Source organism: Melanaphis sacchari, unplaced genomic scaffold, assembly GCF_002803265.2.
Source record: "Melanaphis sacchari strain LSU unplaced genomic scaffold, SCAv2.0 Contig20_pilon_pilon, whole genome shotgun sequence".
NCBI lineage: Eukaryota > Metazoa > Arthropoda > Insecta > Hemiptera > Aphididae > Melanaphis > Melanaphis sacchari.
In genome coordinates this window covers 1872407-1897779 of record NW_020271042.1, presented here as the reverse complement: position 1 = coordinate 1897779, position 25373 = coordinate 1872407, and the positions used below count along the sequence as shown (strand labels likewise).

The window sequence follows — 25373 nt, the reverse complement described above, 5'->3', positions numbered from 1 at the left end:
TATTTTATTTTAGTGGTCATTACAGATTATTATTCAACGTTTCTTCAAGCTCAGAGAGTTAATAAAGAATTCAGAACAAAGCAAAACTGGTCAAAAAAATTTTAAAAAATTAGAATTAAACAAATAATTGTTTAACACCAGTAAAAAGACACGAGGAATTCGTAAAATTCTATAAACGGTAATTGTAAACAAATGAATAGTCCATTACAACACTAATCTGTAATTATAATTCAATTAGAACAGCCATATACCACCACGACACCGCAAAAAAGCATGCGTCTCATTATACATATTTCAACTACTCGAGTACAAAACTGTCTTGGTGTCACGTACCATTAAAATAATCAAGCGAGACGAAAACAAATTATTAGTTGACGAAAATGGGAATATATTGAATTATATTTTTACGTGACTTAATATTAAGCGCTAAGAGTACGCGAGTTGAACGTGAAAAATAATAATTGGAAACGTATATAATGCGTCAATCACCAACATCGTATTATTACGAGTCACGTAAAATGGCGTAGAAAAATAAATTACGAAAAAAAATTCGAATTTTCTTGTTACATTCCCAGAATTGCTATGATCAGCATCGCTGCACGTGTACTTCTACCAAGAATTCAATTATAATAATAATGAAACCCGTGCGTTCAAATTTTATTTTCACATACCCGTAGAAAATTAAATCAGAATTTAAAGATCATCCAATCAATATATAGTACATTTTATACATACATACGTAGTATAATATAGCCTGATATGTCCTAACAATAACAATGTCGACAATAATGTTTAAAATTTAAAATTAAAATTAAATCAATATATTTACCTGCTGTAAGCAATGTAACTATTTTTGAGGAAACTGCACCGGTGGGCGTTTGTACTATACATCTATAAGATCCCGCGTCGCCTCCTTTTTTGTTCACCACCTATACATTATAATGATATAAATTAATATAGACATTAATGAGATATAATGAATTCCAATTATTAAGCTGAAAACGTGTACAATATACAATTACATAATAATATCAATGTGGAATCATATAATAAATAAACGAAACCATATTATAGCATACCTATTATAGAAGATTTATAACTAATAATAAAAAAGCTACTTTCTACATTTAACCATGCAGGAGTAAATTGATATTAACTAGCAATTTTCTGCACTTAATCGACGTTTAATAATAGCATTTGTGTCATTGAAATGATAATATTTTGACGGTGTACACTGTACAAAGTTCTATTTAAAAAAAATACATCACTCAGTGCCTGTTCAAATTAAACGCGCACAATAAAAATATATATTATTCAAAAACTCCGAGGAAAAGCATTCACTAGTATAGTAAGTACCAAAGTACACTGAGTACCGATACATAAGTCAAAAATAAGTGATAGTATAAACGTATAATTTTAATACACATACACAAGCATTATAAATCAAATACAGGTACCTATAGAAATACTTATATAATTTTTACCACACATAAGCATATTTTGGAATTGAATAAAGTTTTGTATTGTGTTCTCAAATCACGATGACTTTATTTTTATCGCGCTTTGTGAAAACTAAAAACAATCTATTACTATTATATGTAGGGCACTTCATTAATAATAATTACTCATTAGGCTTAAACACATCGTCTCACGGTTTGTTTCACTATTTAAATCAGTAAACTGACTAAGTTATACCACAATACATTTAAATAATAAATGCTCGTCAAATTTCCAGTAAATAATTCTAAAGACATGTATAGCGTGATTTATTTATACCGTTTTGTTTTAAAGATAGAAAATAGGTTGATTACTCCAAACGATACAAGCACTTTTATAATACTTGTCGTCAGAATTTTTTTCATTTTAAATTGCCAATTTTCTTAGGCAACAAAAAAATAAAAATAAATTTTATTTTTATATTAGTAACATTTAAATTCATCAACACTATACAAACCATAAATAAATACACACCATTATAGTTACACGGGTCAGTGACCAATTTAATTTCCGAGCAACCTACCTATAAGTTATTCATATACTCGTACATATTATTGTTATCTCTCAACGATTGAACAACTAAATGTAGGTTTAATAAAATCAATATTCAATGGAATATTAGTTTAAAATGTGTATCATATAAAAATATTAGGAAAACAACAGATTTTTAAATTGGTAAAAATTTAACAAATATTTTATTTGCATATTTTACATAGATTTTTTTTTTTTTTTTTGCTGTTTTTCGAGGATTGTTTTCTACAACTTGCCATTGATTTCATATCAACAAAATGAAGTGGACAATTGTATTCATACAAAAAGTGGATAAAAATGAATGTACATACACGTATAATTTATTTTTTATATACTTATTTTTGTATCGCAGACACTCAATATAATTATTATTATATATTATTCATAATAAATAATATTATATTTTTAACAATAAGTGAATTAGCGTCTTTATTTTATAACAGTAAGCGCACCTACCTCCTGATTTAGCTAATGGTATAAACACTATTAACTTATAAATTCCTATACTACATACCAAATGATTCAACGAACATACTCCTACCATTGTTTTCTTTAATAATGAATTTATTCAAATTCAAATGTTTAGAATTTTCAAGTTGGTATAAGTTCTAAAGCACCACATTTTCCAAAAACTTGAATTTTAATTCATTATTAAAGAGAAAAAATGTGAATGAATGTATACTTGGTAAAACATTCCCTATATAATAGAACCTTTGAATATATTCTGAAATTGAATACAAATAATGAACAACTTGAAGTACAAACAATATTGAATAGTTATTAGGTACATATTATGTCATGATTGTCATGTGTCTAATTATGATTTATACTATAGAACATAACTAATTACACATATTTTATTATTTTATAAGGTTTTCAAACACATTTAATGAACACAATTCATAGATAAATAAATCCTCCGTAGACATACGCATATAATAAAGAAACTAAATAACTCATCAAGCTATTATTACTCCGAACAAAAAAACTGGATTACTTACGGTTTTGAAAAACAGAGATCCGTTGGGAAGAATCTGACGGCGAGAATCGTTGACTAGATCCAAAGTGCGATTGTTGTACATCCATAGATATGTGGCATTAGGCAGGGTTGAATGACAATGTAATGTAAAAGGCTTACTGCGGACCGCAATGCCATCCTCCGGTGGCTCGGTGATCCACGTCGAGTCTGGTCCAATGTCGGCCGTTATGTCCGCACGTGCTATTAAATAAATCAAAATATAAATTATACAAATTAATCGATTTTTTTTTTTTTTTTTAAGAAGAAGAAAAAGAAGGTTAAAATCAATCACATAAGTCAACTACGCACTTTTAAAAATTATTTAAATATAATAAAATTATTTTTGAACACTATCCATTTTAAAATTAAATTTTTTACTAAATCTGAAAAACGTTCACGAATTTAATTTAATTTTTCACCGTTTTTCCATTACATACCTCACAGGTGTATAAAAAAAGATTCAAGTAGTAACAGAGACATGCAACAAAAGAACAATGTTGTCATATCTCCCACATAACTTTTTTTTTATGCGTGTGTTAGTAGTTAAATCAAGCAATACTAACTCTGTCCAATGAAAGAAGAACATGTCGTGGCCTGACGAAATTCGATTCTTCTACGCATATTTTATACCCGAAACCCTGTCTTTAAGTGATATCAATGGCAGCATACTTTCTTGTTGAACAGAGTATAAGGGCGGCTTTCATTTGGGCGAATAACACAAAATAACATCGTTTAGGCGAATTTATAGATATGATTTGGGCGAATATACGTTTTCTTTCAAATATTTAAAGACTTGGGACCTCGCTTGGGACTCTCAGTTAACTCTAACTGGTATGATTAAAAATGATTTATATTGTCATAAATAATTTGTTATATTATATATATTATCTTAGGGAACTAATTTTTTTTTAGTATAGTATCTCATACCCATTTGTTTAATATAATTTATTACTATTAATTTTTCGGTTTGATATTCTTCCTATGATTTTAATGTATATTGTATACTAGAAAATTGGTTTTGACACTTTAAAATAGTTATCAATAGGGCTAGGATTTACATGCATTGGTATATTTTTTTTTGTAACTTCTTATTACTACTTTTGTTAATAATGTCCATGAATCAGTTCGTGACGAGGTAAACGGTGGTATTTTTTTTGCATTATTTTGGATAAAATGCATATTTTTTCTATTTTTAAAAAAATTAATAATATTGCATATTATAACTACAAAAACGTGAAAAACGCATATTTTATGGCATAATTTTGAAGCATCCAAATATTGATAACATGATAAATTGTGAGAAAAAAATATTTTTAAAAGCTTCGAGTAGTGTCTTCAAATTTCGAGAATTATCCTCAGAATTGCCTTTACCCGATGAGGAACTTGGCTAGAAGCTGAATCGTATTATGCTGATAATTTCAACTAAATAAAATCAATGCTTTTGTCTTTAGACGAAAGTTCTGCGAAATCAATAAAGAATACTATAGCTTTATTTGAAAATAGAAAAATACAAATTTAATTAGCGTATATAAAATGTAACTTTGGCTTTATCACTCAACCTATTTTAAAAATCAGAAACTATCTCACTTTTATTCAATTAGTTTAGAAATTGTTGAAAAACTAAATTTTAACTTAACCAAAACAAAGGACTCATTGCTAAAAATTTGACAGCGAATTAAAAAATGTATTAGAAAAAAATACCCAACCAAAATCTATGTTTACGATACGTAACATTTTAAATGGCAACAATCTAGATGAAGATTTTCCAAATATAACTTCTAGAGAAGTAATGAAATTTAAATATGCGAAAATTACGTCGTGTAATGTTGAGCGAAATTTCAGCAAATATAAAAATTTATTAAGGTCAAACAAAAGATCGTTTACTTATGAAAATCTTAAGTACCATGTAATAACATGGTAACAATAGTTTCATGTAATTCTTTTGAATAGCTTAAATTAATTTAAAAATAACAGATTAGTTTATAGATTTTAGAATTTTTTTTTTAATATTCTTGTATTAATTATTTATTTTATCATATTTTATTTGCTTAATTAAACATATTTATTTAGAGTAATTTGAAAGTTTATGAGAGTTTATTTAATAATATTTATGCGGTATATTTTAGCAAATTTTTAATAAAACAAATGCATATTTCATCATTTTTTATTGCATATAAATCCTAGCCCTAGTAATCAGCAATCAACCGAAACGATATAATAATTATTATATTTAATTGTAGTAAATATATCAAAATTATTGATTAGGTAGGTATGTTACTTTCCTATTATTCAATAATTTAAAAATTCATCTAAACTGTAGTCCAAATGATATTTGCTCTACTCAGGTAAATTTTAGGTTATTCTCTTAAATTAATGACGCCCAGTATAGACAGTTCAGGTTCTTATGAAAAAAGTAGTGTATTATTCATTTTAACTTTGTAGTCATGTTAAATACATATTATACTGTTCGTACTTATACAATTTACTGTATAGAACATTAGATTAGGTATAATAGGACCACGGCCATTCGTTGTATAGATAACAATAAACTATGATAATTTATCTTATCTTTTCTAATTAACTGCAACCAAAAATGAAATATCCAAAACACCAAAACTAAAAAAAACTCGAAGTACCTAATACTATATAAGCCATTAATAATTTTAACAATTCTAAGTATTTAAAATAAAACATTTTATCTTTTGCTAAGCTATTTTATAAAATTTTAATTTAAGATACGTTATAATCTATATAATTCTATGTATAAAAATAGAGGTATGTGTATATATATGTTACGGGTTTTAAGTTGATCATAAGAAATTTACTGAAAATCACATCCTACATAGGTACATTCTCTCATCTTTATTGTGTTAAATAGGTTTAGGCACTACTCGATGGTATTCTCAGCATTTGCCTACGGAGGATGAACTGTATTTTGTTTTGTTGATAATAATAAATATAAATTTACATAATGTACATTGGTATACCTATACATAAATATATTCTAGAAGTAGATAAATAGACACATAAGTAAAGTTAGGAAATTAACTTGTTACAGTTTAATATTTATATATGTTACAAATAATGTTAAAATTTGGATGATGTCAATATTAGCCGTGCCTTTTAGTTCATATGTACCTACTTAACTTGCGTTGTTACCAATTTTTAGAACATTCTAAGAAAAAGCAAAAAAAAAAACTAATTCCAATTTTTAACTTTAAGTAATTTATAACAAATTAAAAATGTTTATAATAAATTTCAATAAAACTATTTATTGACCATGCTATTGATAAGTCTTCTTATTCATTTTTTTTTTAAATATCAACTAAGTAATTTTAGAGAGCGAAGCCCTTACGATCCCCACTAATTATATTTATACTATGGTTGTAGTATAACTAGGATGAGTTTCTTATACTATCGATCATTTTTAAATAAAATATGATTATAAAACAGGTCAATTAATTCGACCTTTTATACAAAAATAGGTACATATACGAGAAATAATAAACAATCAATGATTTACGAATGCGACACATGTATATTTGATTAATACCTACTAATAACATCAAAGAAAATATGTATATATAATATGAAATATAAAATAACCGTAAACAAAATAATTGTAATTTTAAATAAAAGCCGCACTTTAAAAATAAAAATATTAGATTTTTTCAATTTAATAATTTTTATTGAAAAACAATTTATACAACAAACCTTTACGTATTAACCTATAGCTTAAATCGAACCATGAAACAATGATGTGCTCACAATACTTTCTTTACCTATAACTATGATATAAGTAATTCAGTTGAAAAACATCTATAAATAACGGATTTTAATTGGAACAAAATAAAAAAAATTTAACGTTTTTTAGATGATTCTATTATAATGAGCTATAGTAAATAAAATAAATTCAGTTTTATTGTACTTGTATAATGCTAAAAATTATAACCCATAACATATTTATATATCACAAATTATTTATTTATTTTAATAAAGCGAGTAAAATAAAACAACAAAATAAAAGTACAAGATGCTGATTAGACCATGTTATAAGCAGTATACAATTTTAGAATTAATACAAAATAAAAGATTAACAACTAATTAAAATTAAGAGTTTTACAAAAAAGTAAATACTGATACTAAATAATTTCGATCGAGCAATAATTAAATATCAACCACTGCCAAATTAACTATGTTATTATGTAGTACGTAGGTATATTGAGTCTCCATCGCAAACGAGGTTTTAATTTGGTAAAAAAATGAATGCAATTTTAAAATTATTTAAAATGCACGTATTACCATTCTTTACGGTTTACTATCATTTTGATAAGAAACACTAAAATTAATATAGCAGTTAAAATATAAATATATTAAAAACTGCTTAAAAGAAGATGAAAATTGTGAAGTGAAAATGTTCATAATACATTTATTTAATAAATACATAATACAATATATCGAATACTTTATCACATAACTAGTTCACTGGGTTGAAATACAAAATATAACATTACATCTAACAATTATGTGTTGAAAAATTAAAAAGGACAACGACTAAAGAACATTAAATAATCTATATTATTGTGAGAAACATTGTTTAAAAAAAAAGTGTAGACTTTTTGTATTTATAAAATATAATTTATCTTCGAATAATTTAAGAATCAAGGTAAGTAATCGAAATTTATATCAATAAGGGAAACTATCCTAGATTTTCAGGAATATGAAAAACATCAAATAAAAGAGACCAGTTAAATAGAAAGGAGATAATGTAAGAACAAATTTATAATGTTGTAAATTAGGTCGATTTTGAAAATTAAAACTGAATAAAATTGACTGATTATTAAACCGTCTTTAATAACGTATACATTGAAGTTTTTGTGTATGATATAACATAATATATAATATATAGTATAGGTACTGACGCATCGAATGAGCGTAAAACGATAATCATATTATTGAAATATCCAAATTCATAAATAACAAAGAACAATGCTATACAGTTATAATAACTAATATCAATGATACTTGGTATGCCATGCAGTAGCGTACCTAGTTATAATGTTGTTCTGGGGGAATAAATATTGAAATTACCAAACCGGGACATCATATTGAATAAACATATTATTATTTTTTTTTTTATTTTTTTTTTTTTATGATATGTAAATAGGAAATAAGTAGATTTATCCTTTTTTAAGGCTCTGAGGGAGATCTATCCCCCATATCCCTCCCTCCGTGTCTACGCCCATGATGCCATGAACTAGAAACTATATAATACAAATAATATGTATAAATATACGAGTATATATATTTTTCTCGAATTCGTCAATCTTACAAGTGCCGTGCAAATTTTTAATTGAACAAACAATTACGACTCGCAATACAGGAAGTCAACTGCTTTACTATAATTTTTTATCTTTAAGGTTAATCAATATGAATTGTTTATGGTCTTTTTTTAAAGATTTATTTCAGTCCCACGCATTATTTCGACTATAATAAATACTACTACTTTATTGCCCCCGACGTAAATAAACAATCAATTATGGTAGAATAGAGCGTATCTACAATTTTTGTGACCTAAGAAAATGTACAAAAACACATTTACAACGACTACGATTCAAAGCTGAATCTACATAAAATCAGAATTATGTCTAATAATAATATTATTAACTATGTACCTTTTTTTCCGTTCAAAAAAACCAGAAACGAGTGGGAACACTGTTTTGCACAATACTGCCACCGATCCCGTAGCGTTTATTCATCAACAATTAATTACAATATTATCAATATTATATAGTTATACATACGTGGGAGCCTCTAACCACCCTACCAACTATGTCCCTGTACGTCCTATACGTATAATCGCAAAATATCCAAGTATTTACATCACTGAAAATAAAGTACAAGAATAAAACCCCTCGAGTTAAAAGCGGTATTAGACTAATGATATAAAATGTTTTTATAACAAATATCGTGCCTTTATATTTTTAATATTTTTAAAGAGATATAAGAACAGTTTACGTGAAATCTTAAATTAAATTTTTAAGAATTTTTCATTAAAAGATATTTATAGAAAAAGATCTAAAAAAAAATAACTCAAAAATAGTCGAAATATTTTGAGTTTTATCGTAAATATATAAAATTAAAATATAAACATTTGGTAGATTTCAAGTATCACAATAATTCATTTTCAAAATGCACCATAAAAACAAAATCGATTTTAAGGAAATTGAATATATGTAAAAATTCCCGTTTTTCTTTAATTTTTCCCAATTAAAAAAAATAGACAAGAAATTTTTTATTTTGACTTTTTGAAAGTCAAACAAAACACAATTTTCTACCAGAAATCACCCTCATTTTTAAAAATCAAAGCATTTTTACTGCCTAAAAGGTGATGATAAACAAAAACAACACACACGTCACTGTAAAATCAATACATTCATTGCTTCCTTCGAAATTTAAAATAAATAAATATTAAAAGGCTTTTAAAAATTTAACTACAAAAAAATGTGAAAACTGGCCCCTGAATATTTCACTGTTAGCCATGGATTATCAACCTATACCATTAATCGCACACTGCACGGCCTTTCCAGTGGAACACTACGTATTATATATTTTTTTTATTTGTATTTTTAAGTTTAGAATATTTTATACTTGATTTAAACCAAACAAATTGAATTGTAACATATGTTATAGTTTTTTTTTTCAGTAAATTAAGTGTTAATTCAAAAAAACGCAGCAATTAATTTATTAAATTGTAGATCCTCAAAGCGAAACCGCCGCAGCTATGTAGTTTGTGAAAGTCAGGGGACAATTCTCATGTCACGAACTACATGTCCCTGTGTCCCAAAAGAAATCTAGGGATATAAAAAATGTCCAGGATTAAAGTTTATAAATTTAAAAATGCTAATTTTGATTAAATGCATTTACCTGTATAAAATAAATGAAAACTGGGCTTAACTAAATTTAGCTCGCCTTTCATATTTTTATGGTTTTATACATGAAATTTGAACGTAGCCATATTACTAATGCTCTCCTCACAGTGATCTTACGATCCACTAATCAGTTTGAATATAATATTTGTAAAAGGATATCATAGAACCTCATAGTATAAAAACCGTATTTACTCTTCTTCTTGTAACATAAAACATTATTTTATGAATAATCACGAGTATGTATAACGGAAATTATGAATTATTGAAAGCACGTCATCAATAAGGTTTGTTGCTTTGATAAATATTAAATCCTGAAATATGAAACTAAGAAACATTTTGTCAACATAAACCGAAAAAACCAACCATTATAAACGTGTAAAGGAAGTTAAAATAAACTGAAACATTTAAAGATCGTGTCATATATAAAAAATACTAATTTAAAATTTTTTATAAAAATATCTTGAATAAATAATTTCAGTGCCCAGATTAATTTTTTAATTACAAAAAAAAAAAAACAAAACATTGATGCTGTGTAAATATTCCCGTTATTCCGTAATTATTTCACAGTTAAACTTTTAAATTTTAAAAACTACTTGGTATTTTAACTTTTGGCCCCAACGGTACTAAATTTACTATCAGAAAGTATAATCTAATGATAATAAAATTAACATACAACATGCTCCGCAATCACTCAAAATAACTAATGGCTAAAAATAAATACTAAATACATTATTAATAATATCGCATACAATTAATATTGTACACCCAACTTGTATAAATCCGTTAATTTTTTAACAAAGAAATAATTGATAAGTTATCTTGGAAACTATAATTTTACCCCCACCGTAGATTAGCCAACAAAAACAAACACAATAAAGAATAGTAATAATCCGTCATGACGATGACCTCGACTGCACACAGCATCAGTAAGTTGTTTTTGAGTGGACTATTATGTATTTTATAGTATCAACAACTGCATATACCATCGCTGATGGATATTTTCTAACTTTCCTAGTAGTCCTGTTCAAGGCCAATGCCATCATCATTGTAGAGTTTTTATTAATTCTTTACCAACAGTCTTTTGTCAGCGTTATAAAGCAGCATCCCTCCTACTCAACTACGCACTACCCAATACTAATAATAAAATAAATTCATAACATATAATGGGTATATCATAAAAATCAAGCCTTCTGTACATAAAAATTAATAATATTATAAACATTAATTATATAAATTAAAAAAATAAAATACATAATTTGTTTGAAATCGATCGAAAACTACGGCACGCATATATGCCTCATATAATTTGCAGGTAAAAAATCGTATATTAATAAAAAACACCCAAGTTATTGCGTGTGTATTCGGCAGGTGAATTCGTTTGAGGCCAAATAATCAACAGGGGCACGTGTTTTTATTATTATTGCGCAAACCGGTTTATTTTTTTCATTGGAGTGGTCGTTACCTACCGTAGGTCGGCTTCTAATACAAACATACTCACAAAATAATTTCGAATTTCTGGAAACCCAAATTTATGATAATCAAGCTTCTTTGTTTTAACTTATAAACATCGCGATGCGTGATGCAATCGGATACTAGCATGGATTTTAATTTTAAAATATTCGCCGATTACATATTTGCGTTTTTATATTTAAGTATATAGTTGTATACGGGGAAGTTGAGCGATCTAAACGCATATTTATGTATACTCTTTCTCCACATTACAGATACGATTTCATTAATACCTTTTGCTTAAAAGAGTAAAAAATTTAAAATAAGAATTATACTTTAAGATACCCTGTACAGTGTACAGTATGTACACCCATAGGTTTCCATTGTTCACAATTTTATGCACAAACGAGTCTCAACCATCCAATAACAGTTTGTGGTTTACCTGTATTATTACTACACTAAATCTTAATACTCGTTTATAATCGTTGCTTACAAAAGAGATATATTATTTTACTTTTATCAATTTACAAGCTAAATAAAAAATAATTTTCATCATTATATAAACACTATAGTATAACCTCACGAGAAAAAATATGTTACTAATAAGTAATATTTATATTGTATTATAGTATACTATATTATTAGCAGAGCAGTTTTGACTAGTGCTTTTTTTTTTTTTTGCTAAAGTAAAATTATGGTAATTAATTATTCCTTACAATTATTACTTTATTAAATTAGAAACAAATATAATTTTCACGTAATGAAATGTTGTATCATTATTAAAAAATAAAAAATTATCATTAATTGATCAATTATTTATTAATTTTAAAATCATTAATACAACATATTATATAGTTGATACATGTATTTTAATTAGAGAATTTCGATAATAATTCATATTAGGTGGTGCCTATACAAACAAATATCTAATACAAAATAAAATTATGAGAATTTAAAAAAAAGTTCTTAGTATTTAAGTACTTGCTAAAATGACTCTTTAACCCCTCCTAAATACGCTACTTAATATATTATCTGAAATAATTCTATTTAGATTAGTATTATACAACAGAAAAAATATGACAATAAAATATAAATATACCTACATATATGCAGTAGATTCGGGGTGACAAAAGGGTATTATGCAAAATATAAATCCACACAACTTTGAAATCGTCTAAGTGTAGAGCGTGTACTTCGTAATTGATTAATTTACTGAAATGGAAGTGTTAAATTTTAAATGAAAGATACATAATGACAAACAAAAAAACGAAAAAGAAATAATTCTAAACAAAATGGTCCGTCAGTCTTGGGTAATTTCACCAAAAAATAATAAATAACAAATAAAAAACTTTATCAGTTAAATACCTAACTTTTAATTAATAAAGTATAATTTTATATTTTTAAAACATAAAATAATTATTTAGTTATAACTTAATGAAGGATGAATCTAGCACAAATTAACAGGTAAGAAAAAAGGATTTATAACTGATATAGTACTACTTATTGTATGATAAATATTTGATTAATGAGCGGGAAAGGGGATTCCTCCTTGATTCCACTCGAACTAACACATTTAATATATTAAAATACAAGTATAAAGTACTAAACAAGTATTATTCTATATTAAATCTATAATAATAAAGTTCTTAATTTTATAATACATTCCTATGTACTTTTATAAATAGTTATATATATTTTAACATTTTAAATAAAGTTTATCTATAGTTAATACAAATATAAATTTACTATGTTTATGAAAAAATAGTGTTTGTATTTTAAACAATCCAAAATATCTCAACACATTTTTAAATATTTATTTTTGTGTTATTAGCAATATAATTAAATGCTAGATCACCGTTAACAAAATCTTATAAGCCACCTACTGTTTATCATTTGAATCACAATTATTTTCTGGAAATAAAAATAATTTTATAAATATTTTGATTTTTTTAAACAATTCATAAAGATTTTAAATTTTCAAATTTTAAATTTTCTAGAATTTAGTAAAAATTTTAACTTCAAAATTGTCCATATAAAAGAAAAATTGCCTACGTATTTTTAATATATTTACACATACCTATAAAAACAATTAAAATTGTAATATGTGTAGAAAACGCTAACAAAACCATTCTGTGAAAGTTGTAAGTATCTAAGGTTATTTGTTTTTAAGAAACATCGAAAAAAACAAAATCGACTTTGTAAAAAATTGATTTTGCTTAAAAATTCTACGTTTTCAATATTATTTTGAAAAATACTGGGAATTTTTAATTTTTTCTTTTAATTACAAAATAGATACAATTTCTTACCAGAAATACCTTCAAAGTTAAAAATCGAAGAGATTATTCAACCACTTATCGTGTATAGTGTATACAGACAAAAAAACACATCTATAATAAAATAATAACAAAATCAATATAACCATTGCTTCACTCAGAATCCAAAATATATAAACACAATTTTTTAGTTATTTTATTATAACTTAGATATTAGGTAGGTGTAACTGTAAATAATACATATATTGTTTATTCTACTTATTTCTAATTTCCGATGTCGTTACACTTTATCATAGAACCTATACTTAATTCTGTATAGGTTTATTTATTATTTAGTCTTATTGAGATTGATTTAAAATAAAAGTGATCAATTTGTTATTCAGTGGTAACTATACTAAAATTTAAAATGTAATGATATTAAAATATTATGGAATATAAAGAAACTTTTTAACACAAAATAATGTTATTTAACATGATAATAAAAAAAAAAAAAAATGGAACTTAATAAGATTATTAATAATAGGCATATTAATATAAATAGTGTTTTACTCAAAAATAAGTTTCAAAATATCTAACTGTCCTTATTTTATGTATCATCCGGTTTATTATTAATATTCCAGTGGACAGAAAGCAATTTTTTATTTTAACACATCATTGTACACAATATTATTTTTATGTAGATTTACAATACCTACATTTCATACAATAATTGACCATTTTATCACATTATATCTATGTATAAATAATGAAAAACAATGTTTATACGTTATATATATTACAATTTCCAGTCCTTCAATACAAAATATATTTTAATTTACTTTCATCCCCTTTTTAATAAGTGTTTTACTCCGCTTGCTATATATATATATAACCGAACACCCCTATTCTAACGAATGATGGGAATATGTACGTCATTTATGTACTTAGGTACATAATAAAAGTAATTCTGATAAAACTATCTACCTTCGTTTATTAATAAGAACAAAACAAAGATAATAACCCATTAATATTGTCTTATAATATTAAAATTCAAATAGAATCGAAAAGGAGAAATACAGTGATATGGAAACCTCTCCACTTATTATAAACTAATAACCTGCATAGTTTAAATATACTTTTACCAACCGATTATGTTTTTTATGCTACATTACTATTAAATATTTTAAGTAGAAACATTATAATAAATTATAATAAAAATATTTAAAATTTAATATATAAACTTAATATTTATGCCTAATTGAAAAAACTTTAAGATGACAGTGATCATAAAAACTAGTATATTTAATACATCAAAAAATATTATACATTAAGGTTAGTGCTGGGGACACCTTTGCCCCATTCCTCAAGTACCAACTAAATTCAATTCACTAACAGAAACCGCCACATTTTTTTGAAAATCGAAGCATTTTTACTGCTCCAAAATATGATGAGAAACAAAAAAAAATATATCACTATAAAATCAATACATTCATCGCTCTACTCAGAATTTAAACAAATTAAGATCAAAAAACTTTTAATAATTAAATAATTCAATTACAATAAAAAAAATTTTTTTTCTTGTTAATTTATGACATTCAATCGGAATTTTTTAATATTCCATTAAAATACTGTTGAGAAACGCAAATGAATAAATAAATCCCTAAATAAATAATAATTAATAAATTGAAATACCGTATATTGGATATATAGACTTGAATATTATATAAATATACGAGACTTTTGTAACATGAGTTAAGGTTCCCGGAAAATTTCCTGAACTTGGGTGTCTTACTGGTTGTTTTACTGGTTTCATGACTATGTCGCAGTGTTCTAATGAGAACAAGTTAATTTTTAGTTACCGATTTTCCGTGATGATTTATTATTTGTACTAAAGTATAAACTATATTTTATTACTTGTTAGGCAATGTAAGAATAATAATAAAGGATAATTTTTTATCAATTATTATAAAAGAAAATAAATTTATAATTTTTCATACTTATACCAATAGCTCAAAAAAAGTTAAAATATTTTTAAAATGTTGTCATGAATAGAAAATTATAATATAAAATATCAAGTATCTACGATCATTCGTTCTCGAGTAATACAAAAAAATTTTAATAGATTCTTCAAAAATTGGAATTACATAATTGTTCCTTTTTTTCTTAACTCCTTATCCTTACGACTAAAACAAAAAAATACTGAAAACATTTTATTTTTATTTTTCTAAATATAGACTAGATCAAATTTTCTATCAGAAACCACCCCCATTTTTGAAAACCAGAACATTATATCGACTACTTATTGTGTATACATGCACAAAAAAAAACACATCATTGAAAAATCAATACATTCATTACTCTATTCAGAATCTAAAATGTTAGAATTGTTGACAAATTTTTCATACACCTACATGCTATAATTTATTTACACAGAGTACTTTAAAAAATCGAGATTGAAAATGAATACAAGTATAATAATAAATAACTGTTGGATCTCATGAACGAATACAATAAAATGGAATAATGCACAAGCTAACAATGGTATGTGTTGGCGAATGACAGTTGATATTTGTACATAGATACATCATATGAAAAAAAGATAAATGAAATAGAGATAATGTATCGCTATATAATAGTATGCATAATGTAAACTGCTGTTCGCCCTTTCCACTAGTCCACCACCATCAGCAATCGTTATTTGTACACCGTCATTTACTGACCTATCGACTATTATTATATACACGTAGTAGTATAGGTTAGTTATAATTATATATGCAATTGTAACAAGAGTGACTTTAGAAAATCACAAATGCATGTTTTCAATAAACGGCTATTATAATATTGAATAGAAAATAGCATTATTCGTTGTTACCGGTATTATTATGTAACAATTGAAGTTTTACCGATCCAAATGTTTTGTCTTAATAACAACCAACTAAAAATAATAATAAAAACGGTCATAAAAATAAATATGACAACATAGTACTATAACGAATAATGAATAACCAATTGAACGAGTTTAATAATGTTTTGAATTCTGAAAGAAGCAATGAATGTTATTTGTTAGTTCTAAAATTATGTGTTTTTGTCTATCATCGTATTTTAAAGCAGAAAAAATGCATCACTCAGTTAAATGTTTAACATTAGTAATAATTTTTGATGACAAATTATATCTAGTTGGTACTTACGGGAAAGGAAAGTGGAAAATTCACAATGTATTTCAAATAATTAAGAAAAACTAAAGAACGGAAATATTTAAGCATAACCAGTTTTGTTCTAATTCTAAAATTAACTGAAGATTCTTGCCATTTTTAGCAAGTATTTATGTTACATTTTTAAACACGATAAATTATTATCAAATTTTTTCAAAGCTAGAAAAAAAGCATTACAAAATTTAAAATTTTTAGTGGTTATCCTAATTATGTTGAGATATTTTTATTTAAGCCAAAAAAAAAAATAAAAGTTTAGTATAAGATATATTATCATAAGTTGTTCTTACAATAGTTTAACAATTTCAAAAATACCATCACATTTTTTTTACACATTATAAGTTAAAAATTCGACAAGTCGTCAAAATCACGAAATACATTAAATGTTTTTAAATTAAAAATTTTCAGAAGAAGTTCCATAACAACAATCTTTTAATAATTGTTTACGTTTATATATATTTTGTTTACTTACATAATTAAATTACTGATAATTAAAAAAAATTATATATACATATATATAATAAGTTCTTAAAAACGATTAAAGATTAAAAACTAATGAAATATATTTTTAAATTAAATTCCAAAGAAAAAAACTTTTATAATACCAATAACCAAATAAAAATTGTATTTAAAATTAATAACTAAATTTTGAAATTACAAAAATTTTAAAAACCTCCTGAAATCTCAAAAATTAAATTTCCGAAATTTTATTATTCTTTGTTATCGAAAAACTTTCTGATATCCTGTTAAACAACTTTTGTACCATTCTAGTATTAAAAATGCTCGCACTTATTTAAATAAGTCTAATTGACGAAAATGTACTTTATAAATATAAAACAAAACAATATTTTTTAAATTTGTTTTGAAAAAAAAAACAAAATTAATTCGTTAAATAGAAATTTTGTTATATAGATGTTTCACTGTATTTATTTAAAATTGTAATCAATAAAAAATTACTTTTGATCTGACTTTAATTGTATCACCTTACATAAAAATTAAATAAAACTCATAAGATAAACAAGCAAATTAAGTCTTTAAACAATATTTAACAACAACCAATAACATCATTCTTTTATTGGTCACAACTTTAATTCTGTTTACTTTATATAAATTCATTAGTTGATAATTTGAAATGAATAGTTTTATACTCAAGAATTAATTTAAGTCAAACATAACAAAACTAATAATAAATAGTTATCACACAAATGTTCTCTATATATAATTTCAAATTATAATTTATCAATCCTAAGAAATAATAGTTGAAGAAATAATAGTTGAATAAATAATACATACGTGAATAAGTTGCAAAACATTTTAGTGAATTAAAATAAATTATGATAATCAATTTTTAAAAAGAGAAATAAGTTACTTAATTATTTACTAGGAATAAGATTATTAATCTACACTCATTAAATAGAAAATATTCTAAAGATTAAGTATTTTATGACCTACAGTAGCAAAACAAGTTATAATTATAATAAATAAAATAAAATACATTGCATAACACTTTTAAAAGACATTTTATTGCCATAATATACTCTCACTTAACACTTCTTCTAAAATGATAAGTCCACAATATTTTATAAATAAACATATAGCAATAAATGAATAATACAATATTATTAAATAGTATTGATGAATACAATTTTTTTCAGTTGTAATTTTTCCCATACGCATTGGAACAGTCACGTAGAATTTGAATTACATATTGAGTATCAAAAAAATATATGTACCGATAGCTGTGACTAATTGAGAAATACACGTATCCCGCTAACCTTTTTTCCGTGAAAAACTAGACAAACTTTAATAATGTTAACATTACCCCTTTAAAAATGAGGACAATGAACTCTTCAATACAGGAATGTATGTTATTGTTATTTTTATTTTATACCATTAATAACGCTAATATCTATTGTTCTAGAACAAGGGTAAGCTCATAAAATAAAACGCAAAATCCCTTTGATTACGAAACTACACAAATTTCACAATCGTGATTTACACATTGCACTTAAACAGAACTATTCTAGTACTATGTTTAACATTTTTAAATAAATACCCTGTGCAAAGTTCATTGAAATTCGATACCAAATAAATAAAATAGCAGTTAATTTATCTTCAAAAAAAAAAAAAAATAATAAATAAATAAAAAATAATTTTAATTACACATAAGAGGTTAAAAAGTGAATATACAAAGTATGTTAAAAATTGGATATTTGTTATTTTTCAACAACAAAATCAACAATTTTAAAAACATAATATTTTTTTCCGATTATTATAAAGCAATTTTAAATTCAAATTTAGACACAAATTATAACCACACTGAAAAAATAATTTAATTTAATTAGGACTAAATTAGACTAATAAATTGTATTTAATAGCTAGTTTAACAACTAAACCTAGTATATTTTATTCATCACGTGATTATAAACATTTTGACCTTTGTTATTTTTATTCAAATATGTTTTTGTTACCATATTCAATAATATTATATATTTAAAATATTGATATTACTTTTAATTAATATATTAATTCTAAATCTAAAATAAAATCTTTTTTCACTTTAATTAAATCAATACAAACTAAAACGATGTCATTTATGACAATATTTATTTTTAACTTCACGTGTCAATAACTAAAAAGCCTAATTTATTTGATTTATAAAAAAGAAATTAAAATTATTAATGCATTCGAGTACAGTTTAAATAATTTTTACAAACCAAAAAATGTTAAAAAATTTAAAAAAACTCAAGTATTTTAGATATTTTTTTCATTAATATTTAGTAATATTATTCTATAAAATAAATACTACTATGATTAATAAATTAAATAACTCTCATGTAAAAAAGATATAACTTTTAGCGAAATAATAATAGGCACAACCTTCTTACAAGATCAGTTATCAATTTTCAAACTTGCAAAATGCAAAATACTATACGTAGTGATAATAAACTTCAGAAAACTTGATACATTCCTAACACAAAAAAATCATGTAAAAATTATAAAAATAAGAATATTGTGGCCTCGTTATAATTTTAATATTAATGGTATCGAATGGTATGTTTACTGCAATTATCCTGTATACTAATATAAAATATTATAGAGTTGGCATCTCCAGTAGAACCCAACCCTCGCCACTAGTCATACATAACCTTTGTTATGTCCCACACCCGTGGTGAGGCAGGCATAGGTGGCCTATAACACAATATCAAACAGAAATCCAAAGAAACCAGTTTTCAATTTGGACCAACAATAAATCGTTTCTTTTCAGTAGATCCATACCGGTGTGCATTTTGCTAACAGTTTGCTAGTATTATGCAGCTGTTCTTTTTTGGCAATAATAACAAGCGCACACGATACAATCTCCAGCAAAATTATCCCTCGAAATGATAAATAAATACCTAACTCAAGAGAGTATATTTTATACTCCCAATATTTTAGTATAGTTTATAAAGATAAACGCTACTACATCAGTTATTGCGTTGCAATACTAATGGTTTAATATAACAGCATACAATAAACATTTTGCATTCTAAAAAATTAACATCAATATGATATATTATATACGATAATATATGATAAATTATTAAGAATTGAACAATTGATTGTCAAGTAGGTAATTAAAATAGGTTAATGATTTGGTATTCAAATTTAAGAGTTAATATATTTTAATAATCTAATTTATACACCAAAAACTAATTGTAGAGTTAGTAATTATTAAATATTTAGGTATTTTCATTATTATTGATTAGTTTAAAAACAAAATATTTATAAATTTTATGTTAATTCAGAAATCCTAGGCAACCAAAATTTTAAATAGGTACTTTACTAACACAAATAACTCAAAGTTAAAAACTTCATGAACTATCTATTATTTTTATTTTTTTATTGCCTACCTACTAAAATTGGGATTCTAATGCTGTACAAAATCTTAAAACTATACATAAAAACAGAAATAACGCAAAAAAATATAATTTATATCTATTTAGTATTTACTAGAAATATTATTAATAATAAAATATAAATAGTTGTTAAATTTTTAATTTGTATTTATTTTTAACTTGTAGTTTTATAACTACGATTTTATTACCGTAAAAATAAACTTAACCCGAAACTTAAACTTTAAGCACTATACTCACGCTGTCACGCTTGTGTTGTTTCAATTGTAGAACAGCAAGTTTACGTTTAGCAAAACCAATTTTAAGTAAGCCAAGTTTTATAACATACATAGGTAAAATCATTGATATTATAATGTTAACAACGCAAAATGTATTCTGCTGAACGTAAATTTAATAATATGTAGTACATTTATAAGACAGCATACATGTGGTTGAGACGTCTTCAATCTAATACTAATCAAATGTTATCTCTACTTCTTTAATTGTTTATACATTTACACTTAAACCATTTTTCATTTAAATTATTTTGAGACTAAGCATTTAAAAATAAAAACAAATATGTTACAATACACATTGACATTACTAATCATGATATTACAACAGTAAATCACTTTGTTTAACCATAGGAGTTATTTTAAAATATTTTATTTCTGTATTATTAATATTGCACAACATTACTTAACAGTTGTCAGCTTTTAATTAATTATATACAGATAATTAACAAAGATATATATTAAATTTATATTTTCAGAAACAACTTTTCTTCCAGATTACATTAGAAATTTTTGCAGACTAGTTATCTTATGAACGTTAAGTATTTGTATAACGTTAAACAGCTTGAAGTAACTAATGTTTAAACACCGTACATTTCCAGGAAAATACTACAACTTATATTGGTAGGTTACAAATGTATTTCCTTGAATTATTCAAAATAATCTTCTTTAAATTCTGAGCAAGCTAGGGTAAAATTATAAAGTTACAACAGTGATGTACTTTTAATATTATGAAGTCACAACTTTAAACAGTTACAAAAATATCAAACAGTTTTTTACAGCATCTCTAAAAATAGAAATATAATTCCAATTTTAAGAAAAAGAAAGGGTTTTTCAAAATATTGAAAAATTCTCTTAACAGTCGAGTAAACAACAAAAAATAGCAAGGACACAATATAAACATATTATTCCAGTCAAACTAATACCACTTTTATGTTAACAGAGTTTCACTTTTGATCAAATTTGATAATCTTTGTATTAATATTTAAAGCAAAATTTAATATTGAAAACATTTGTTTCACTGATTTATATTAAATACTACATAAACATAATAATATACTACAATATTTTTCAGGAATTAAAAATAAATTAATGAATACTCATTGCTTATAAAGTTATAAGACATAAGCTATTATAGCTATTATATACATAATACTACATTTCTAAACTTAAGCTGTCATCAAAAATATTGTAAAATATACAATCGAAATAATGCTATGCAGCCAAGTATCAAAGGATATAATTCTAATAAAATATCAGACAGATATTATAACCTTTTATTCGTCAATAAGACCTCGGTTCAATTATTGATTAAAAATATGGGTACCCCCAGCAACCCCAACCAAATGTAATAACTAGTAAGTAATAATAACCAATACAGCCATTATATATAGTAATATATGTATTTTTCATTAATATTTTTCGTTAGTTACTATATTCAACCTATAGGTACCTAGTAATATATTTCACATGATGATCCTTTTCTTTATATTTAGATACTGCTAAAAATAAATATTTACATTATTTTGTTCATAAGGTAAACATGTACCTACATAACACAGCAGAGTTTGGGATTGGATTGGACTTTGAAATATTAGTAATTGACAAACATCAAAATAATATTATGTTTGAAGAGGAAAATTACACAAGAGCCACTGTCGTTTTATATACATAATATACAAAATATAATAATAAATAGATAATACAATATATTTATAAATAACAGTCTGAGGGTTCGTACAGTACGATTCATACTAGAGCAGCTTAGAACGCTATAAAGTATATAATATAATACATGAGTGGGAATAAACATCACTTTTCAAAACATCAAACCAATATAGTTTTGTGAAAAATTCGACGTCTACAACAATATTAAAATAATAAGCTATTGAAAAACTACTGATGATGAAGGTTAAGGTTTTATTAAGTTGGGTTACTCGTAACTCTAAATAGTCTAAATGCCAAAAATATTTATTTTTTTTTTGTACATGATATTATCAACACGAGCAACATTGTAAACACTACATGAAAGATCACGCGATTTAAAATCTTTTGCTAGCGTATACAATTGACAACTGAAATCGATCAGGATATGTACACATAATATTATTATTGAAACACACATTTGCAACAGTTTAAATAAAACGGCAATAGGTGATGAATGACAACAATTGTTGTCTGCGCGTGAAGATAACGGTGTTAAAACATTTCAGCCGTGTGATTGATCATTAATTGAATCATTAAAAGTGGTTAGGGAGGGGAAGTTACGGAGGATAAAAAATATGTATAGGTAGATAGAGATATGCTCGGAGATATGTAATATGACAAGTACGATCAGCGACGGGCCGGTCGCGTAGACAACGGTAGGAAAACGCATTGGATACTTGGATACCGCTTACGTAAAAAACATAATATTTAATCACGCGGCGATAATTGAATAACGAAATACTGAGAGTGCCACTGATGGTGGTGATAAATGACGTTTTTTTAATTTCGACATTCCTAGACAAACCACATGGCTTAATCGTGGTACACTCAGCGACTAAGCCTGTAGTAGTTTGTTGTTATCACGTACGACCGAATAACAATAACAGTAATTATCATTTATTTCACGATATAACAGATAGCGGGCGGACAGTCGACGATAAAGATTCGATCGCTGAGTTCACTACTCGAATTAAGTATGATAACAATATTATAATATACACACATTACCAAACGAAATACCGGAGGGAAAATCATAAACTCAACGCTTAGGGGGTCCAAGAGTAAATAAGATGATCGTGGAGATTTAGAAATTATATATGGCTCAATGGCTCATTTACAAAATTCATTAGATAGGTACTACAATTTTAATATTACCTAAAACATATTATGTTATATTATCACGAAATAACATTTTTAAGATTTTATACGCTTTTTACTTGGACTAGGGCAGAAGATTCTTTAAAATCTAGTAGGAGAGTTATAAATTGACCGCTATGTATTCACTATACGATTTTAATCTCATTACCTTCAACTAACGTTATGGAATAGTGAATAATGAATATATACTCACCGACACTGCCGACCGTTAACATGTGCAGTAACAGCAACAGAACGATGACGGCGGACGCGGTGGCGGTCGCCATGGAGGCACATCGGACCGACTTTTCCTTGTTCACCACCTTCACAGCCAAAGGGACGATGACGACGTCGAATGGACGCTGATGTCAGGACTTCTGCTACGACCTATGTTATGTAAACCCAAGCGCACTAGAAGCAACCACTCTACCAGAAAAATCGTCCAAACAGCCACGGTCGTACACCACTCCCGATGAATCAAGACGAGACCGTCATCTTGGATTACAGCCACTGAACAAAACAACACTTCGCGATTTTCTTCGGTGTGAGATAAATCAGTATCGTGGTCGTACCAACGGGTAACGAGATAAGTCTACAGCTATCTTGGTACACGGCACCTCACAAAATTATTGTATGACGCGCTTCGGACACGGTTGGAATGAGCAGTAAAAAGATAGAAAATACGTAAAAATCTTAGCAATCAATATTTTATTTTGTGTATAAAAAAAAAAAAAAAAACGTGTAGCAGTGTGTAGAACGCTACAAAGTTATTTTGACCAGGCTAACACGACGGTGATGTTCGATGCGCGCGCACTCACACACTGTCACGACGCTACGGCAATAATATTATTGTCACACGCGCGCGCACTCACTCGCACATAAAAACGTGCGCACGCGCACACGGCCATAAACACTATCGTTGTGCGCGCGCACTATACAAACCGCGCAATACGCCGAATTATTATTATTACTATTACTATTGTTGTTCTCTGAACATTTGGTATCGTTGAGAGGGTGGAGTGGGGAGTTCAAGAATTTCGCGAACAACCAACTAGTGAGAAGGTAAGGATATTTCTGACCGAAAACGACGTAATCTAGCGGTGATTTGGACGCACTCTCGAAGACCGCTGTTTTGTGGTTGAGAATTTGCGATGTCTTCCCATTCCGATTTCTATTTCTTACGAACTGTGGGAGGGTTGCTAAATGCCAATGACGCCGTTTATCGTGTTATTTACAATTCTTGCAATTTTTGCAAAACAAAAAAAAATAGTTCCAAAAATACGCACCTCGAAGTACGCGCGTGACTTAAAATATTGTACTTAAATGTAAATTTTTCAATGTTAAAATAGAATATATTAAGTAAGCGTATTATAATTTAAATTTCAAAAGCAATGTTTACTGCTTAGCGCCATATCGATCTTATCATGATAGGATATTGTGTGATAAGATAATCCGATAGTCCGTGAACTCTTT

The 25373-nt window shown here is 26.0% G+C and overlaps 1 protein-coding gene across 1 annotated transcript in view; it reads right to left on the bottom strand.

Annotated features, from left to right (window-relative positions):
- The window catches only part of LOC112593616 (protogenin B-like), a 34080-nt gene extending 9350 nt beyond the window's left edge, over window positions 1–24730 (bottom strand). Inside the window, exons 1-3 of the mRNA XM_025338100.1 lie at window positions 24115–24730; window positions 3030–3247; window positions 830–929 (exon numbers count right to left, since the gene is read on the bottom strand). Of these exons, the coding sequence (XP_025193885.1) occupies window positions 830–929; window positions 3030–3247; window positions 24115–24187 (391 nt within the window). The 5' untranslated portion in view covers window positions 24188–24730. The remainder of the gene's footprint in view (window positions 1–829; window positions 930–3029; window positions 3248–24114) is intronic.
- Between the last annotated feature and the right edge of the window lie 643 nt (window positions 24731–25373).